The sequence below is a fragment of the Sciurus vulgaris genome (genome assembly GCF_902686455.1).
Source record: "Sciurus vulgaris genome assembly, chromosome: 4".
NCBI lineage: Eukaryota > Metazoa > Chordata > Mammalia > Rodentia > Sciuridae > Sciurus > Sciurus vulgaris.
The window spans coordinates 184,038,497-184,059,552 of record NC_136464.1 but is presented as its reverse complement, the minus strand read 5'-3'; the positions used below and the strand labels follow the sequence as shown (position 1 = coordinate 184,059,552).

General features: G+C 50.0%; 1 protein-coding gene across 4 annotated transcripts in view; it reads right to left on the bottom strand.

The window, feature by feature from the left end:
* Positions 1-12,731: 12,731 nt before the first annotated feature.
* MYO16 (myosin XVI) overlaps positions 12,732-21,056 on the bottom strand; it is a 551,974-nt gene continuing 543,649 nt past the window's right edge. For all 4 annotated transcript variants that reach the window (XM_079137420.1, XM_079137419.1, XM_079137417.1 and 1 more), the window contains one exon: positions 12,732-14,000. In XM_079137420.1, coding sequence (XP_078993546.1) covers positions 13,773-14,000 — 228 coding nt within the window. In that variant the 3' untranslated portion in view covers positions 12,732-13,772. The remainder of the gene's footprint in view (positions 14,001-21,056) is intronic.

Sequence of the window (21,056 nt, the reverse complement as noted above, 5' to 3'; positions counted from 1 at the left end):
ATTTCCCATGATAATAAGTGGACTCTACTGTGACCTGGAGGGCCACAGCAAAGGTTCTCCCTTGGATCTAAAGTCCCCGTATCGAAAGAGCCCCTCGTGGAAACCACAGCAAATCTGAGCCTCTGCTATCAGGTGAAGAGTGAGCTTCATTTCTCTCCAACCCTGGGTCCTCCCGCCACAGAGAACGGGGACCTCGTGCTAGTCTCTGTTTCAGACACTGCATCTCAGTGGCCAGGTCTCCTTCCTTGCATGGGGCTGGCTCCTGCTGGCCCCACAATGGGGACTTCAGTAGTCGATCTCACCATCCTTCAGGCTGAGATGCTTCTGAGGGATGAAAGCCACTAAGTCCCACAGGTATCAGTCCATTGCCTATTTCTCTGTAAAATAAGGCTTTTTAACCCTAGAATAGTCATAAAGCATTCTATCATTTTATGGATGGTATTGCTGGGAGAAGGTAGGCAGGGAGGGATGGCGACTCCAGAGCCAGAATAAGCGTCTGTGTCAGAGGAGATTCATCTCCTCCAGGACGGAAGAGGTCCCTTTTACTGGGCCTGCCACAGGCCCCTGTCTGGAGTGTGGGTGATGGGGTCCCAGTGGGTGCTCAGCATTGTTCACAGGGGCTTCCTGGTCGCCGGCCTCCCCGGCTCACCGCACCCTGTCTCAGACCACCCGCCACTCCAGGTCCTCTCCCTGGCTCCACTCCGCCTCACCACCAGGCTTCCCACCACTGGCGGCCTGCTGAGATACACAGGGTCCCTTAAGCGAGGGGGAACACCAAGGCGTATGTCAGAGGCTGATCGACATCACAGAGAAATAACACGCGGAGGGCAAAGGGCAGACATGAGGTGAGACAAGGATGGTAAGGGCCGGTCAGAGAGGGCGGCCCGGCCAGGGCGGGGGACAGCGGGCTGAGGAGGTTCCTCCTCAACTGATTGCCCACCTCCTGGGTCCACGTGCAGAGATGCGGGCGGCGTGGCTGAGGTGCCCTCGGTGCGGCAGGGCTTGGGAGAGGGTGCAGACCTGTTCACCTGCTGCAAGGCAGGGTCCCTGCTTGGCAGAGTTGGTCCTCCGCCTAGGAGAGGCAGGAATGGCCCCAGGAGATAAGGAAGGAGCTGTCCCTCTGGGAGGCTGGGTGGCTCCGGTACTTCCCCTCCCTTCATCCCTGTCCCGTCCTCGGGGCCCGCACCTCTGCAGCCAGTGGCTCCAAAACCTCCACATGTGGGACCAGCGCTGACTCTCGCCTCCCTGCCTCACAGCTGTGAGATATAAAATGCTCTCTGCCTCCTCACTGTGTCCTGAGTGGAGAGCGAAGAGCCCTGGACTTAACACTGCTCCCTTTAAGATCTCTAACAGGACAACCCTGTGCACACTGCATGGCCACTGTCCCCTCAGCTCCCGACAGTGGCAGCCTTGCAGTCCACCAGAGCTCCTTCAAAGAGCACGTTATTCCCACGCCTTGGGATGGTCTACGTGCCACTGGGTTCCACTGGACAGCCAGTGTCCTGCCCTCTGGTGCTGGCTGCATCCTAGCTCCCCCAAGTGTAACTGGGGCAGAGGGAGAGTCAGACCTGCTTCCCCGGGCGCCTGTCCCCTGCAGCCACCTCGGCACCGATTACCATGCTGAAGAAGGCTCCAGGAAGGAGCGGTCGACTCAGCGGCTTCACCCACATTTTTCACAGGATGTCGAATGTCTTGCGGAATCTTTGGCAGAGCAAAGTCCCCAGTCTGAGCTTTAAGGAAAGATTCCTGAACTAAACACCCGGGTGGGGGTGAAAGGACAGAATTCGACCAAGTCGGGAAGATGGCTTCAGAATGGAAAGCCGCTGCCGCCCAGGATGGCCGGGTAGCAGGCGTTGGCACCGTCTGTGTGTCCTGCCTCTTTCTCTGGGTGCACCTTTTCTCAAGTTGAAGTCACTGTGCTTTGTCCAGTACTGGCGAGCGAGGGCGCTGTCCGCCTCTCTGCTGAGGCAGTGCAGGGTCTGCAGACTCTGTGCTGCCACCTGAGGGCAGGGCTGAGACCTGCGGCTGCGGGTGGCACTCGACCTGGTCTTCTCTGGGAGCGGGTGGCTGGAAGCTCTGCCGAGTGGCTGGAGGGTCCCTGGTACCCAGCCTTCTCAGTCCACTTGGGCTTCTGTAACAAAATGCCACAATAAGGTGATCTACACCACAGATCTGGAGGCTGAGGAGTTCCAGGTCCGGAAGCCTGCAGGTTTCGCGTCTGGCAAGGGTCCTCTGGGTCATCAGCAGCACCTGTGTCTGTGTCCTCACATGGAGAGAGGGACAAAGGATGCCCCTGGAGCATCTTTAACAAGTGTACTGCTCCCATGCCCCAGGACGGGGCTTCATGGCTTACAACCTCCTGAAGACCAGCCTCTTAACATGCTTCAGGCTCTAACGTGAATTTGGGGGACACCAGCGTTCAGACCACAGCAGCTGGGTACGGCTTTCCCTCTGAGGGGGCTTTATATGCCTGACCCCAAATATTCTGCTTGGCCAACAGCATAAAAAGGGGGATTTCTGGGGCTGCTTTCCTGGTCCCTCCTGAGGGGGTGATTTAGGTAAGCACCTTCAGGAGGTCCTGATGTCCTTGTACCTCTGTGAACACCGTGGGATCGGCAGTCATGGGCAGCGGCTCCCTGCCTACACACAGGTCATGGTGTCCTTTGCCATGCTACTGCTGCCGTGCCCTAAGTTTAAGTGATATTTTTCTCACATTTCCTTGTACATCAAAAGTTCTCCGTGGTGATTTAAGTGTTGAAGAAGCACCCCCTCCATTATCTTTAGCGATCAGGGATGGGCATCACACATGCTATCTGTGATCCCACACCCTGAAAACTCCTCGGCTAGCTCTGGTCATCCCTTCATGCATCCCTCAGTCAAAAGGTCACCAAGGTCGCCCTTCTCTGTAGGCCAAGGACCATTCTAGAATCTGAGGATACAAGAGTCCGTAGGTCCCCACACTTTGTGGAAATGACAGAAATTATGATAACAGATGATGACGGGTGTCGTAGGGAAGGCACATGCAAAGAGCTTCTGAGAACAAGAAGGAAGAGTCATTCAGAAGAAAGCAGTACGTCTGACCTTCCCCTTCTGGAACCTTCTGCATTCCACATGGTAACAGTTGCGCACTCTCCTCATTCTTACCTGCCTATGTTTAGGATTCTTATGTCTCAGTGTGCATGTGATTTTAGAAAATATTCCACAACTCCTTCAAATAGGCCAGGTTTTCCTCTAGATTTTTCTAGTAACCTGGCACTTGGCCTTCATGGCACTCGATAATGGAGCTTTCAAACAGCCATAAGGGGAATCACTTCCCTCGTGTTCCCACTGTAGGTGACTTCCTGGGAGCAGGAACTTCATCTACTGGGATAAGACTGTGCACAAAGGCCACCTATGCCCTGTGGGTGGGGGGACATAAGAAATGTGCTCGATTCTGAACACGTGAACTTAGATCAGAGGCTCCACACACAGGTGGAGGAAGACGTCCCTGCGCAAGTCCTAGTTCACAAGTCCTGTTTCTCATGCGGGAAGCGCAGGTCGAGATGTCCAGTGAACTGGTTTCATTCTCAGACTCAGGGCTGACACAGGATGAGAAACACTTTCCCGGCTTTCTCGCCCTGTGCATCTGGCTGAGCAGGGGACAGGTCGTCACAGCTCTGTCAACTCCTTCGGCCTTGGTCAGGTGGTGGATGGCCATCGCTGGGGTGGGAACACTTCCCAACTGCTGCCACTCTCAGGGCTGTGGTCTCGCTCCTCACCAGATGAGCTGCCCGGTCTACAGTGCTGATGGGGAATGCTTTTGGCCCTGTGAGTGATGCTTTCCTAACAACCCGAAAAAGGAGAGGATGTAAAGTGGAAATAAATGAAGGCAAAAGAGAAGCCAAAATGAGCCAGAGCAAAACCCCACAGGCAACAAACAAGGAAACATTCAAGAAGCAAACATTGCTCTGAGAGTTGGAAGACGAAATGGAATTCTGGAATATTTGCCACTTTGAACTGTCTTCCAGTGGTGTGCTTCTCAGGTGTGCTTATCGTTCCTCACTCAGAGAGCACACTGAAGGCAGGGAGCTCGCGGCCACTGTGTTCTCCCAGAGCAGTTTTGGTTTTGCTTCCTTCTACCTGGTATTCAAGGCTTGACAGGAGCCCTGGAGGCTTAGTCTTCATCAGGAGAAGGAAATTCAAACCAGTTCAATGGTAGGTATAACAAGACCTGTAAATGACTTTTACATAGGAATTTTGAACCAGAATAGTTACAAATGAAAATATCAGCATGACTTAAAACTGGAATAAAGCAAATTACTGCTCAAATGCTGAAGGTACTGGAAACCCCAAACTAATGACATGTGTTACATCTGCATAAATTACAACCTGTAAGAGTCAGGAGCTCCATTGCCTGAGAGGAAACTCGACAAAGGGCGACCCTATCATCCTTTATGCTGCGCTTCAATCTATTTTACCAAATAGAGCTTCTAGAAAGTAGGGCGGAAACAAGCCACAAGATGACCCTCATAGTCACACACTGAAGCACCACATGGCTCCCACTAATGCGTACAGCTTTCATGTTTTTATCTACTAGTTAATTTTTTTTTCAGAATTTGTATATTAAAATGCTCGTATACTCTGTGGGCTGGATGAGACTTGGAAAGATGCTGGGGTTTTTTGTTGTTGCAATTTTCTTCTCCATTGCCCTTAAGAGGGGCTATTCCAACCCATTCTGAGCAGGTAGAATTCACTCTAATGTTGAGATTTGGGGGAATTACCTAAGGATGTCTAGTCACCTATTCCACTGCGCATGCTGGAGAGGCTTTGTCTCAAAGCCAGCTGCCTCTCTGGAGGGGACATGAGGACATCTCAGGATGTCTTTGAGGCCCCATCTCACAGCTTCTTCCTCCCCTTTTCTGGAATGGAGAAAGTCCTGTGAGATTCTCCTTCCTTGCAGTGGGCTTTGCCCAACAGTGGTCCAACTGTCCTTTCTCCATGAGGATTCCCACCCAGTACCCTGTTTAGGAAACATGGACGACATGTAGATGGGCTATTTTCAGAGAGAGAGTTAAACCTCAGACACAGGACATGTGAGTTCTGCCTGCTGGGGTGAAGGGCGGTGCTTCATTTTGCAGAGCAATGGAAAGTTCGAGGACAGAGCCCTGGGTCCAGCTCTGTGTCAGACAACCTCAGTTCATTTCCTCTGCTTTCTTACCTCCAGTTTTCTAAACTAAATAAGAGGGATGAAAGCACTATGTTTTGTGGAAGCATCGAGATAAGAAATTGAATAAAGAAGTGACTTGTCCTGCCCTTTCACGGCAAAGCGGGGTGTCTGCACACAAGTTCCTCTCGAGGGCTGAGCCTCACATTTGGCCACGTGCAATGTCCCCACCAGACTGCACTGGATGCATGTCGCAGGCATGCAAAACTCTTATGGCTGACAAAGATCAAAGGTGCCTCGGGACTGGCTGCCTGGCGGTGAGGTTCGCGTTTGTCCTTCTGTGTTGACGCCGTGGGTGTTTGGATCCTGGTGCACACCTGTAGCCACCTCTGCTCCTTGTCCTATTGGTACCTTCTGCAAAGAATCACTTCCTTTTCGCATAGGGCCAGTGCCGTCTTGGTTCCTTCACGCCTTGGCGTCACCTTTCCTTGATGAACAGCAAAGCTCTTTTACTTCCTTAGCCTCTGGATGGGGTGGTGAAGTTCAAAAGTGTGTTTACACGCACTGAGTTGGCTTTTATCAGAATGAAAGCATGGGAGCCTCTGCCCTTCAGTTAAGAAGACAGCTGACTTTGCTGACCCCTCTCAGGCATCCTGCGGCCTCTGTCCTGTGACGCTGCTCCACCTGGCACGCACCGGCTGGGCCCTCCGCCGTGAGCCGACAAGGAAGGGATGGTTGAGGACTTATTCTTTCGTGCCGGTGACCACATTTGTAGGGGAGTCTCAGTCCCCTCTTCACCCTTGTCCTGGGAGGCATTTCCTGCTGGGCGTGTGTATCAGACCCTGCCTCCATCCTGTCCATATACCCACCAGCATCTCCACCGTTTTCCATGTCTTTCTTTGGAGCATGCAGTCGCCTGATGGTTGGGACCAGCTTGTGTGGGCCCCTACTGCCTGGGGCCCAGGTGCATGTGTCTCCCTGGACGTTGCTGGCTTTTGCTGGTTTAGCCATCCAGTTGCCTGGGTTTGGTTCTCCCACCCAAGAGTATCCCATCTCTTCACTGGTAAACCCTGTCTCTAGAGAGAAGCAGAGATGGAGTTCCTTCAAGCTCTTGGAAATTAAATTGATAAAATAGGAATGGATTTATGAGCTGCTGAGGAAGCAAGGGACACTGGAGTCCCATCTGAAATAGAGGCCACACCATGGAATGGGATGTGGACTCAGCAGTTCCTGAGACATCACCTCTTGGTGCTTCACCACTGACCTGTACCTACAATGATGCTCCATGGTCACTGTGTCCTTGGTCAGGCCGTGTCTCTTCCCCTTGCATGTGGGCTAGGACTGTTATTTCATCCTAACACATAGAATGTGGCCCAATTAATGGGCTGTCCCTCTCTTTGTTCCTCTCTGGTTCTCCCTCACTTGCTTGGGAGGAAGCGAGATGCTACAGTATAAGCTACTTTGTTGAGAAGGAACCTAGGATGGTCAGCCAATGGTGAGTGAGGCCCACAGCCAACAACCCAACAAGAACTGAAGTCTGCCAGAGCTACGTGATTTTCCCGTCATACCTCAAGACAACCAAGATGAAGCCCTGATTTTAGGCCAGGAGAGAGCCAGAACCAGAGGGTCTGCCTGCCTCATGAGAAGCGTGGGGACGACGCTGAGTGTTTCAGGCAGCAGAGTGCTGGAGTAAGTTTGTCACACAGCCACAGACGACTAACATGTCTCTCCTTATTATCTGGTGAACATCCGGGACAGGGGCTATAGGTCTGGTCTTTTGAATGAAGCAATTATTTGTGGGTATACAACTGGTGAAGTTTTTTGTTTTTTTTCCCTGAAGAGTTCAGGAAATAGTTTTCTTAAAAAAAAAAAAAAAAAAAAAAAAAAAAAAAAAAACAGCTCTGAAAAACAGCCAATGCCTTTTAACCAGCTGCAGCTCTTGGTTTTCAAAGTGTCTGTGAGCAACCTCAACAGGCTGGATGAGGGACATCACTGTGCTGACTGCAGTAAACCGTGAGAACTGGAGGTTCAACTTTTGCTGGTGATTTCTTGGCTGTAGCCCAATGTGTCAGGCAAAACCATTTCAGCTTCCATGTTGCTGCTGAGGAGTGTCAACCATTTCTGGGTTGGATCTCACTGTCTACAGCCTGGACCCCTTTCCAAAATTCTGGGTCCATGTTTCCTCTACTTGTGAGATATTTTGGCTGGATATCCCTCAAGTACCAATACTGTCCAAAGGGAAATCACTTCTTTAAGTCAACTGTCTCTCCTCATTCGGGACATTTTTTGTTTTTTTACCAGCCATGGCTAAACATCTCCAAAGCAAGGCCACCATGTCCCCCACTACTGAGCATCCTCAGGGTGTGGCTGTTCCTGATTCTCTTCTTCCGTTGCTGTTTTTCTCTCTTCATCTTGTGGTGGAGTGGTTTCTTTGACCAACACCACTCTTTCTCCTTCCTGAGTTCTCATCCTAACTGTGTTTCCCAGTCTCTCTTCCTGGGAGTGTTCGCCATTGAAATGAGGAGTTGCTGCCTCCTGTGTGCTGGTCTGGCCCAGAGATGCCTCCACCATGCTCCTCGGTGCTCCCGCACCTTCCTCTAAAGGGGTGAAAACACACTTAGCTGGGGCCGTGTGCCTCTGTGAGCCTGGGCTCTTCTGAGGGACGGCTTTCCACCTTCCCCTGTGCCAAATTAGCACCCTGTAAGTGTAACTGAGCAAGAATTTAACTTACTGCTTAGACTCTTGGTGGTGTCTCCAGATAACCCTGGTGATACACTGGTGTAAACCATGGCCATTCATCACCATCAACCAGGAGCTGGCTGGCCCCAGGTCAGTACGTCCTATCAAGTTTGCTTGTAGTTGCAGTCAGAACCTGGCAGCCATGAGGCACAGGTCCCTGGATTCTTGAGTGACGGTGTGGAGCTGGCAGACCTTGGCCCGTGGTTCTGGTTAGATAAAATGGCAAAACGGGCTTGCTGTGTGCATCTGGCAGCTTCTGCGGAGGCTTGTTAAACAGTCTACTTGAGTAAAAAGCATAGACAGGGATGCAGGCTTAAGACAAGTATGTAAGCTGCTTATTAGTGTCAAATGTCAGCTGTCAGGACTAAACCAGGAGATGGAGCCACTCGAACCTCTAAGAAATGTTTGCTTTGAGACATTGCAGGCAAACATCTACGCATGAGTGGCCAGTTGGGATCAGGTAAGGCAGAGAATGTGGGAAGTTCCTACTTCATCTCCTGAGAATACATCTGTAATGGGACCCTAGATTGGGAGACTCAGGTCACCACGTATCACGTCTTTGGGGCTTTGCCTTTCCCTCCAGGCAGGAGGATGAGCATCCAGGGAAGGGGTGAATGCGCATCAGAAAGAGCATCACATCTGATTTCCCAGCTCCTGGCCCTCCATGCCCATCAGTATTTGTGGCCAAGCTTATGGGGATTGCCTGTGGCCTCTAACCTCTGTCACCAGGGAGTTCTTTTTGATTTTTAGAGCATGGACTCTCATCCTTTCAGAATAGTGGCTAAACCTGAGGGAATGACAATGGTTCTTCAGCCACAAAAGGCAGTTGTGATTTCAGGAGGAAGGAGTTCCCTACCACACACATGGGCACATTGCCTACATACACCAGAAGGGTCTGGAAGTGAGTCTGGTATCATTAGAAGAAAGGATTTTGTTCAAAAGTCCTACCGATGGACAGCAGGAGGCTCCTGTGGGATGCGTCTGCTGCTCCTGGTCCCAGGAAGAGCCAGTCGGATTGATTTCAGTCTGATAGGTTCCCCGTGCAGGCCCAGCAAGGAGACGGCTCCTCAGAAGATGGCAGAGTAAGACTTTACAAGTAATCGTTTTAGATCATGGACCTCCGGCCCCTTTGCTAAAATCTTAAAAGATCAAAACCTCGCATTGAATTTGGTTGTCTTCTATTTACCTGTAGAGCTTTGATCTCCCTTAGGATTTATCCATAGTTTGACTCTCTTTCATTTTCTTTGGACTTTGGAAACCAAATGGTGACATCAGGAGAGTGTGGCCGAGCACACAGGCTCCCAGCTTTCCTTTGAAGCAGTACATGGCCCCAGGGCCATGGGGAGAGGCAGGCCTGGCGGGTTGTCTGTGGACCATGATTCAAAGGACAGAGAGGAGAGGATATATTTGGTGGATTCCTATTAAAAGACAGCAATGAAATGAATGCGTGGATTCATTCACCTTTAATTATTTTCTTATGAGAAGACATCAAAATTTTCTTCTGCCATTGTTATGATCAGGTAAGCCACATAAAATCCAGATCATATTCAGATAATGTCAAAGCATATAGCATATAAAAATGATATTTAAAGCATAAATACACTTCAAAAACACAGGAAAATGAGCTGAGAAATTAGAACAGGTGACAGAAATGTATTGTAGGCTTCTAATAAGACTTACCCTTTGAAAAATATCATCTTTAAAGTTTACAAAGCATCCTGGATTTTAGAGAAACTTATGGAAACCACAATAATAGAACATCCCAGGGGTCTGCAGCACTTAGGCAAAGTGAAAAATCTACAAAGGTAATTCTTTCTAGTCTGAGGCCCAGCACACTGCGCCCTGATCTGCCATCCCACGGAACCTTTGTGATTCACAAGGACAGCTGGCAGGGTAGAGCATTGTTTGCAGCAGAATTATTTTACAGAGTTCCTGCTTATGAAGAAGATGTAAAGGAAGAAGAATGACAGTAGAAATTATGCTTTTAGCTTTTCTGAAAGCAGTGAACTTACCATTCCACAGTAAATAGAAATATAATTGCTTTCATCTTCACCATATGGATTTTTGTGTGTTGCTAAAAACAATTTGAAAAGTGTATTTGAATTATGATAAAAATTTATTTGGAATACAGGTTTTTTTCCTGCCTGGATAATTTAAAAATGTTTTCATTGAAAATTTTTTGATGAGAATTTAGATAACAATTCCATTAACCTCTCACCAAAATAATACCTTTGCGGTGTGGGGAGAAGGGCCATTGGAAGTGGTGGTGGGGTGGGGCCTGCCCCTCAGAGGCTGGGGCTCCGCAGCCTTGTGTTTGTCATCGAGGTGTGAGTCGAGCTGGACGGCTGGCTGGACACAGACATCTAGGGAGTTTTGACCGAGGTTTATCCATCTTTCTAGACTATGGATTCATAATATGCTTTTTGTTCAACTTGCATAATGTTTTATATGTGAAGTCTGTTCACAAATCTCAGATTTTAATTGGTTGTTACCTTTATTGAGTAGATTTATATAATCATAATTCTACTAAATTAGATACTACTCTTTAAGAATAGTAATGATGTGCTTTTCCACCCCAGAAAAAACATTTTAAATCATTTTAACCCACTGTAAACATTCTGATAGGAGTTTTTAGAGCCCTCTCATAAATAATTTCCAAAAAAGCAATAGGATTGGGTGCTATTTGAACAGAGGGTAATAATTCATACCAATTATGTTGCTAAACATAAGGTTGCAGGCCCAATAATATATCATAATTCATACCTTATGGTCTGATGGCAATTAAAATACCATCATTATTTTGCAAACATACATAGCTGTTGGAATCTTGCTTATATGGAATAATATGCAGAGCTTTATGACCCAATAGTGCCTCTGTCTGCTTTCTTACAATGGAGCAATCATTAGCCATTCCAAAAGGAGCTTTAATACACATGAAGACTAGGGCTTTGTCTCCAAGGAGTCTTAGTCGTCATACCACGATAAGGGCTGTGCTGTGGAGGCCCCACTGATCTCCCTGCCAGGTAAGTAGAGAGGTGCAATCCTGTGGTGCTAAAGTAGCGAGAAAGCCACCATCTCTCTGCAGGTGCAGTGGGCTCAGCTTCCTGCTTTCGGAGGTTGATAACCCTTGAAGGAGGCAAAGGCCTCCCTGTAGAGGTGAAGTAGCAGCGTCTGACTGCTCCTGGCACCTACGGGTGACTGTTAGGGGACTCCGCCGGCTCTGCAGGCCCTCATGCTGTGCCTGGTGAAGAGAGCGGTAGGATCTGTACCCACAAGGGGCGTGGATCCCTAAAACAGCATTGCCACACAGTTTCACACAGCCCTGTATCCAAAAACTTCTCTTGATTTTGAGTTTTTGAAGACATATTTTGATACGATCATAAAGATGAAGGTTTATCTTTTAGTGGATTACTTAAAACTCTGAACTTCAGTTTTGGTATTTATACAAAGATGATAGTGATTACCTTGTAGGCATGTCAGCATCTCGTGATGTGTGCTCCCAAGAGGACACGTTGACACTAGTCCCCAGCGTGGCACCACAAAGAGGCAGGGCCCTTGGGACGTCCTTGGCCATGAGGCGGATCCTCCTGAGGGCACCATGGCCCTTGTAGACAAGACCCGGGAGCTTCCTCCCTTCCTCCTCTGCCCTGTGAGGGTGCAGGAGATGCCCATCTGGAGACAAGGAAGGGAGTCCTCGCCAGACACCAGATCTGTGGAAGCCCTGAGTTTGGGCTTTCCTAGCTGCCTTTGGAGCTCTAGGGATAAACATCTATGCTACCCAACCTATGGTATTGGTCATCGCAGCCCAAGCTGGACCTTGTGCTTTAAGGACAGTGGGTCCCATGCCCCTGGGGCACAGCAAGTGCTCTAAGGACTTAGGAAGCCAGTTTTCCTAGCAGCAGTCAGGAGTAGCCCCTGTTACACCTGGGGCCCCATCAGCCCATTACGTATGTATGTGGGGGTGCAGTTCAAACTTGGAATTCAGCCAAGATCTGTAAGTGCCTGTGACCAGCAAGGCCGACCACTGCAGCCCCACCACCTGGGTTACTCCCGGCCAGGGTTCAGGGAGTCAGAAGTGAGGGGGATGGTGGGGACCTGGGAGGGGCAACTCCAGGCGCCGCCACTGCAGGCCTCCTGGTGGAGGCTGGGTGGCAGCAGTGCATCACAGTCACAGTAAACATGCCTCAGCTGAGCCTTTGTGCATCCTCTTGCTTTGACACTTGGGGCCTCTGCTCTCTCCCAGCTCAGCTAGACAGAGCAAGTCTTCAAATGCCAACCAGCCATTCAGGGCCAAACCCAAGCACCTCCTCTTCAGCTCTCACGGGGCTGAGATTCCAGGCCTATTTACCTGCCCAAACCACCGGAGGGCCAACAACCAGGCACCAGGCAACCAGGGCCGGCTCCTGCATCGGAAGCTGGTGGACACTGCTCAGGGCAGCCCGTGCTGGGCGTGGTCCTCCCATCTCGCCCCTCTGCAGATGCTGCAGTGCCAGCTTTGGCCCCTGGCTTCCTGCCTCCTGCTTCCTCACCAACCCTGGCTCTTCCCCTCACGGCCCTCCTGTGGTGGTGAGCTGGTTTTGTTGGGGTTTCTGGAATCTAGCACACTATATTTTGAAGTCAGTGGCCTACCGCTCTGTTGGTCTGGCCATACCTGAACTGCTGGAAAGCTCATATTGTAAGACGAGCCCCCGTGAGGCTGAAGTTTGCAAGTTGCCGTGGAGATGGACACGTTAAGGAAGGTGGGAAAGATCCCTCCACAGCCCCCTGCAGCTGATCAGAAAATGCAAGTGCTGCAGGAGTCAGCACAGCCCCCAAATAAGTAGGCGGCAGAACACAGTTGACCCTTTTATTGGCACAGTAACTTTGCAAAGGCTGGAACGGATAAAAGGTCTGTGTAGCAAGACAGGGGGCCCGGGCACTGCCCGGAACTTCTTGACAGCCAGCGGAAGCACGGGGGACAAGGCCTTGCGTTACAGCAGGTGAGGGGACACAGCAAGTGAATCATGCAGTGTGGCTCGCGGACGTCTCGCGATGCTCCGTGGCTGCAGGAGCGGGGAGGCTCCGCCTGCTCCTCTGACATTCGGACCTTGGAATGAAGGTGGCCCTTCTGCACCACCATCTCTGAACTCCAAGCCGTGAGTGTGAGTGCTGCGACCTGCCTGTCACTATGGCAAAGCTGGGGGGGGGGGTGCAACCGGGGCACACAAGCCACTTAGGCAGAAACGCAGTGCAGGAGAGCGGCCTCCAATAGAGGGAGCTAGACGTGGACTCGCTCCGGCCTCAGCAGGGTGGACACCCCAAAGCCAAAGCAGCAGCAAGCTCGAGAGTTCCAGGTGCTTTCTGGTAAAGAAAAGGTTTGTAGAGGGAAGAAAACTAGAAATGACCTTTTAAAATCTGTATTTTGAAGAGGGAGCACCACCATTTGCATAAAGTTATAAAATACAATAATAAACGTGAATAATTACCAGGTTTGTGATTCCAATAAGACACACACACCTACAAAGAAAGGAAAGATATGGACCACAATAAATGCTCGCGAGGACAAGGCTGTCGTGGGGCTGTGGGGACAGCACCGGCACCGGCTGCCTCCCACACTGCTCCCTGCCCCCTGGGCTCGCCCACGCTCTCCTCAGCCTCTGTCCTTTCCCAGGGGCAGTGCGACCCTATAGACGTGGATCCTGAAAATCTGAGTGTTTTACCACAAAATAGGTAAGAAAGAACAAAGATGCGCGCGCGCACACGCACACACGCACACGTCTAGCCAGCATCAGCGTCCTGTGCTCTTCTGTGCGGCTGCGTGGAGGGAAGGCCCAGCGTGTGTGGAAGGCAGCTGCCTGTGGGGCGTCTGCAGCCGCTAGGCAGTTTTGCTTGGGGTCTGCAGTCCAGGCCGTCAGATGGTGGTGTCCCAGAGCTCAGAAGGCAGCCTGTTGCAGGAGGCCCCTTCAGGCTTCTTCAGGAGAGTGGGCTTCTTGCAGGGAGGCGGCGGAGGCGCCCGGGGCTCGCTGTGGCACAGGGCCTGCTGCCAGTCTCCCCTCTCCTCACACAGCTTCCGCCTCCACTCCAGGAGCTCTCGCAGGGCCGCGCTCTCATTCTCTGAGAGCCTCAGCTGATGGATGACCTGTGGGAGGAAGAGGAGGAGCAGGCGGTGGCACCTGGCAGCGAGTGCGGAGTGAGAGCGCAGCACCTGCCTGGCGGTCAGGCCCCGCACGGAGGGGACGACCCACCCAACCTGGCAAGGGCGGTTGCTGCCCAACGGAATGAGAGGAGGCAGGAGGACTGGTCGGCAGCAGAAGCACCTCGGGGTGAGACAGGAAAGGTGCCTCAGTCCCCTGCCCTCTGCCCCATGACTACATGGCCTCACGACCTCATGATGGCTCACATTCCATCTGCATTTGTCTGTAATAGACACTCTCCTACAAAGAGCGTCCTCAAAATTCCCCCCAGTCCACCCACGGAACTAACACCCGAACATGACTATCAGGGTGACAAAGACCCCTTCCGACCACGATGCTTTCATGGACCTGGCCAGGGGGTCTGTGGGAAGAGCAGTGATTTGAATCATGGTTATTCTGACTCTCTTGTATCTGTGTTTGTGCTGGGAACTTCCTGTGCGAAGCTGTAGGTCAAGATGGCCCAGTTGCTATGGTGACGTGGGCCAGAGGAAACCGCACAAAGACTCAGAGTTATATCAGGCAGGACCTGGAGCTCAGGCACCAGCTCCCAGGAATAGAGAGTTCTGAGCATAACAAGATAACCCTGATGTCTTTCCACTCCTGCATCCTCATTGCCTGCTATGCTAAAACTTTCCCCCAAATAACCTTCTGATGATGAAACCTATATAATAAATGTGCTGGGCTAGCTTTGGGTCAGCCAGGCACCATTAGAAGCTGGCTACCCACCTGGGCCCTGCTTTCCTCTATGTGCATCTGTTTGTCTTTTCTTCATCCTCCATCGCCCCTCACCTGGTATTTTCCCTGAATTAAAGGCCGTGCTCTGAGAGGTGAGAGGGTAGTGGCAGGTCCATTGACAGTGCAACAGAGAACTCTCCACACTCACACAGAAACGGTTTCCAAGCACAGGCAAGAGACAGCCACTAAAACGTCAGGCCTGAGGACACCTGCAACCTCGCTGGGGTATCAAGTCATACTCCGTGTTGTGGTAGTGGCCCAAAGCAGTCTGTCAAAGTAACAACCCCACATTCTCTCAGACTGTAAGCCCTCAAAGAGGAGAACTTCGCAGGAAGGCACCAGATGTACAACTGGACTGGCTATTTCCTCTTGCTTCACCGTGGTGCCTGAAGACGGGGCTGTGCCCTGACTTCGTCCTGGGCACAGGGTGAGTGGGTTATGCTGCTGTGGGGACCACTTTTCTGCTGGAAGCCAGTAGTCCATGACAAGCTAGGTATTGTGGACACCAGTTTTGTGACTTCTCTACAGTGATTATGTCAGTTATATTAGTCAACGTTTCCTTGCAGTGACTAAATACCTGACAAGAACAAATGAAAGGAATAATATTTACTTTTGCTTATGCTTTTAGAGGATTCAGTCAGGCTGGCTGACCCCACTACCCTGGGCCTGAAGTGAGACAGAAGCATCATGGTGGAAGGGTGTGGCAGGGCAAGCTGCTCTGTCATGGAAACCAGGCAACAGGAGAGAGCAAGGGCTTGGGAGACCAGCCCTTCCAGAGCACGCCCCAGGGACCTGCTTCATCTAACTGGGTCCCACCTCAGGGGTTCATTCGGTCACCCATGAGGCCAGTGCCCTCGAGAGCCAATCCCTTCCCCAAAGCCCCACCTTTGAGCACATGGGGCTTGGGGAACATTCTAGAACCAAGCCATAGCACTGGTTAGAAAGAATGAGATTCTGGAGATCAGACTGCAAGGACCATGGAGAAATGAGAAAGAACAAGAGGTCTCATCCCCTCTCCCAAGCACCACGCACCATGTTCCAGTCCCACTTCTGCCCAGCAGCTTCCCCAGCAAAACAAGAGCAAATAAATCATGTCAGGGTGAAGGGGCTGCGGCCCTCAGAGTGAGAGAGACCCCCTGAAAGCAGCCAGGCTTGTCAGTGTGCTGGGTCCAACCCTAACCCACTGCCGAGCCGCGGCTCCCCTGCAGTGGAGGATCGCAAAAGATGGAATCAAGGAGTCCATCAAGACAGGAGCCGTGAGGTCAAGCTCATAGTCAGAGCTCATAACTCAGTCTCTGGTCTCTGGAACTGGTGACAGCAGAAGTCCTCCACACTGCATGTAACAGCAGCAGTGAAGCCTGAGCCCGGGCAGGACGCTGCTGGTTTGATCCCTACGGCAATCACTAGGCACCGTGGAACGTGGGGTCAAGGCCAGATGGTCTTTAAAAAGGCACTTGTTGTCAGTCTCCAGGACTGTGCCAGAATCAAGAAGAAACGAGAGTTTTTGCAGGGCAGATGCTGTGGAAGCCAGAATGCCTCTAGTGTCAATGGAGTGAGCAAAGCGAGCAGGGTGGGGGGTGTGCATAAAATGTAGTCAGTTAATGCACACTTCGGCACCTTAGAATGTGCAGGCGCGGCTCTACGTGCCTGCCCGACGCTGACTCATCACGCCTCTTACAGGACTGGCAAAGCAGGTCCTGTTATTTTGTGGCTAAGGAAAACGGAGGCACAGAGAAGGCAGGAAAGTCGCGTGGAAACAGTGAAGCCAGGCAGTCTGGCTCAGGACCTTGGTTCTGCATGCACACTGCTGACCACCACCCGACAGTTGCTGTCCAGGCTCCAACACATGCCAGGATCAGAGCCTCCCACACTACACTCCTCTCTCCTCCTCCTTCTAATGGAATCTGGTGATATCTATGAGTCTCCATGAGTGGGTTCTTGTTCCTCCATCACCCTCCACTCGTGGAAGCTCTGTCGATTCCATGGGCTGTTCCTACACGTTCCTCAGCTCACAGGCAGCATACAGCAGCGATTTCTGAAAAAGCAGTATCACCAGATTTATTCCTGTGAAAGAGCATTTAATTGGTGGAAGAATATGTGTACCAGTTCAGCTGATTATTTTCCCCAAACTTTTCAAGACATCCTTCTTAGGTGACATAACTTCATGTTCACATATATAGGAAACAAAGTCAGGATCCCCCACCTCTGGATAGCACGGAGTACATCAAACAGGTTACGGAGGGTTACTGTACCCAGTAAAAAAGGCGTTAATTACAAAAGTCATACTTTTTAAGCATCTGAAAGTTCTGCCCAAGTGACTAAAGTCCAGATGGGCAGAAGCTTTCTGAGGTGAATTGGTAAGGACCAGTTGCTTTTCTTTTTCTTCCACAGGTCCAGAGAGTCTTTTTTGACAGGAGGAGCAGCAATACGACATTTTGACATGGGCCAGGACTAGAGAAACAAGTTGGAAACCTGGGGAGACTCCGGGGAATGGCCACTTCCAACATCTCACTGGTTGGGCTCTTCAATGACTGGGCCACCGGAGCCTTAGGCCAAAGCTTACCAAGAGCAGAAGGAAACCCTCTCTAATGATGGAGGTGCTTCAAGAGCAAGAGGCTGACAGGGTGGTGGCAGCCTCAGGTACCAGACGGTCTCATCCTTAAGACCTTTGCCAGAGGGTGACTCTGGGTGGGGCAGGAAGCTGGAGATGAAGCGGGAAGTCTGAAATGCAGAGCTGGGTCTCTGAAGTCTGTTGTTAAGGAGCAAAGGCCTGATAGCACTGTCAAAAGCACAGGAGGGTCAGCAAGGACTGGACGGAACTAGAGGCGAGCAAGCTTCCAAGTCACTTCTGACTTGATTTCTGACCTGATTCAGATGATCAGCCCTTATCTTAGCTTCCCAGGAAAGGACAGCAGCACCCTCTTGGGTGAAAAGAAACGTCACCCACAGTGCCTGTAGCTTACACGCGATGCTCAGTATGCACCCAGAAATCACTACGCATGTGAAGAGACAAGATGACCAATAAGAAGTAAAGGAAGTTCACAGGTGATGCAGAGATTTGGTTTGGCAGATAAAGATTTTGAAATGCTTAAGAGAACAGAGAAAATATGGACCAGTAGAAGAAGTACCAGAAATAGTCATAAACATGAAAAGAGTACAAGAAGCAGAAGAGACAGAAAGAACATGGCAAACCAATACAGTCCCCAAAGCTGGGGGAGGCATCAGTACATACATTTAAGAACCTCAGCAGACCACATGACAGATGAACACGCACGCCGCCAAGAGAGGCAACAAAAACAAACCCGGGGTATCACACTAAAAGTGCTGTAGGACAAAGAGAACAAAGCTTTAAGAGCTCAGAAGGAAAAGATGCTCCACATTCAAAAGAACCATACTGAAAGTGAAGACTGTCTCATTAACAGAAAGACGGAAAGCCTGAAAACAATGAGCTGATCATATGTGGACAACTTACAATTTTAATTACAAATTTTTATTGAGTTTCAAAGGAATTTGGACAAAAAAAATGAAGAGATGTGTCATCAGAAGTCTTCATTAATAGAAAGACAAAATGAAGTTTTTTTAGGGTGAAGGAAAATGATCCCAGATGGAAAAATGGAAATTTAGGAGATAATTGGTAAACCCATGGGCAAATATAAATCATATGCTTGAAATGTCTGATGGACATTAAATCATAGAGAAAACACGGACTTATGCTCACAAAAACTGCAAGAGCCAGAAGGGATTAAATAGAGTTGAGCCGTCTTAACATTGTAGCAGAAGTGGAAAAAAGGTGAAAGGAATAATCGGTTAGAAGGAGGAGAAGGCAGCTCTATCACCTGTGAATCCCCCAGGAAGAACCCCGGAGGCACGAGCGAGAGGTCACGTGAACCACAAAGTAAAAACCACAAAGAAAAGGAAGACAACAAATGTTCAGCTAGTCTCAAAGGAAGCAGGAGAGGTAGGGAAACATTAAAAATAGAGACCAGTTTCTAAAAGAGCCAGCGGAAAACCAGACAGACTGAGTCCAGACAGCCATTCCTCTCCACCTGGTGGTGGGGCGGATTTGCTGGATGGCAGCTGAGCGTGCAGCTCGGTCATCCAGTGGGAACGGAACACGTCCACTCGGTTTCTCCTGAAGGCTAAGTTTTTCATGGTGACCAGACTCACACTTCCCACCGAGCAGCCCTGCAGCCTGGGTTGGTCCAGGAAGAACTGAAGCAGCCACAGGCTGAGGCTTATCCTAGCCCAGTGCTCGGGAGGGGTCCTGAGAGAAAAGGCCCCAGATCCTGGAGGGACCGTTTCCTTTGTGGAAAAGAGAAATGCTCTGTACCCTTTGAACACTTCTCATTGTTTCCTAGGAATATCTGATTCCAAGGGCATTAAAAGAGGTGAGACTTCTGCATGCAGACCACTGGAGAACCCTTTCCCAACCAGAATGTAGATGTTTCAAATAATGCATGGAGTGAAGTTGCAGAGAACACCACCGTTGAATCAGTCAGCAAGGGTTTCTCCTAGTTCCTTGGTCTGCAAAAATCTGATGCTTGCAAAAATCAACCTGGGCAGGCAATGAACTCTTTAACTGAGGGATCCCATAGAGCTAGTCCTACTCTCTAATGTAGAGATGAATAGTTATTGAGTAAAATCTACTAGGCATGTAAGCACAGTTGCCAGAATGGCACAAATGAGATGCTAAAATATTAACATTATTGATCTTCATTTAAAAAAAAGAATGTTCACAGGTTAAGTCTTAAATGAAGGTTAAAATTCTGTGTAAGGATATGTGATAGGCCACTGCCGTCAAAATGGCAGCATTCAGAGGGCATTTTAAAACCATGATCTGAAGAGGCTCCAAACAGGAAGACAGTATTCCCCAACGGATCGTATTTAATCTGCTTTATTTAGATTTATCAAATCTACTAGACTGTGAAGCAAGAGGAAGCCTATTTGTGATGGTGGAAGAGCTTTAATATTTTAGAACCAATGCAGCAACTACAAGTGTTATTTACATGGTGGTCAGTAATCTAGAAGTCATGAAAAGCATCTAACACATTATTAGACATGGTAAAAACATCTAAATCAGTGTTTATCTGAATTCTTTTAACTCTTATGTCCTAGTGGTAACCAAAATCATGCATCACTTCCTTTACCCTTATTTGATATTTCACTATCAAGTAAACAACATCATTTTTAAAAGCAATAATGAGCCAGGGATGGTGGTGCACACTTGTAATCTCAGCTACTGGGGAGGCTGAAGTAGGAGGATGACAAGTTCAAGGCCAGACTCAGCAACTTAGCAAGAACCTGTCTTGAAATTAAAAATAAAAAGGTCTGGGGTGTAGTTCAGTGGTGGAGCACTTGCCCAGCAAGTGCGAGATCCTGGTTCTCATCCCCAGCCCCGTAAAACTGGAAAAGCAAAAAAGGCAATAATGACTTTGTAACAAAGGTGTTCATTCTGCTATTGAAGTGGAACCATTTTGTTTAAGAGAGAAGAGCCTTGGAGATTAGGGATGCCGCCGCTAGGGAGTGTGGAGTCAGTGACTCCGCACGGAACGTGATTCATCCCGACCTGCTGGTACGTAAAGACTCCATGTTAACATGGCGGACTTGGACCTGCTCCCACTGCTTTCAAAGATCTATCTTATCCTCGCCACTGCAGGTAACCAGTTTCCACCTCGTTCTTTTTTTTTTCTGGTCGATGTCATGCAATAGTCTTTGTGTATGATCATTATCTTTCAGAAGTCAGAGATGAGTGTTGACCTGGGAAACAGGAAGCTGGGCGTGACTGCCACCCTCTGGGCCCGCTGCAGGGAGCTCTGGGCCCAGGGAGCACAGAGTAGTCCCTCCAGAAAGGAGCTTTGAGACAGGCACACCCCTGCGTGTCCCACTGTGTCCCCCAGGCAGAGGCAGAGCGGGCAGGTGGAAGGGGTGTGTGCTCACTAACTGCTCCTTAGCCCTCTACCTGGGAGGGGCTCTGTTGGGGAGGTTTCCAGAGGAAGCAGCCTCGGATCTGAACTGAGAACGTGACATGACCACCTAACCAGTTAGAAAAGGGAACTGATTCAGAAGAGACTTCCACAGACTTGATGTATCCAAGTGCCAGCCAAGACAGGGCACTTCCTTCTTTAACAGGACTAACAGATCCACACTGAGTCTGAAGCTGGGGCTGGTCACCTGAAGGTATTTCTGGAAGACCTGGACTCTGAAGCCACTGCCTGGGCTGATCCTGAGATGGCCCCAATTGTGAGCAAGTGCATACTGGCTGGCTT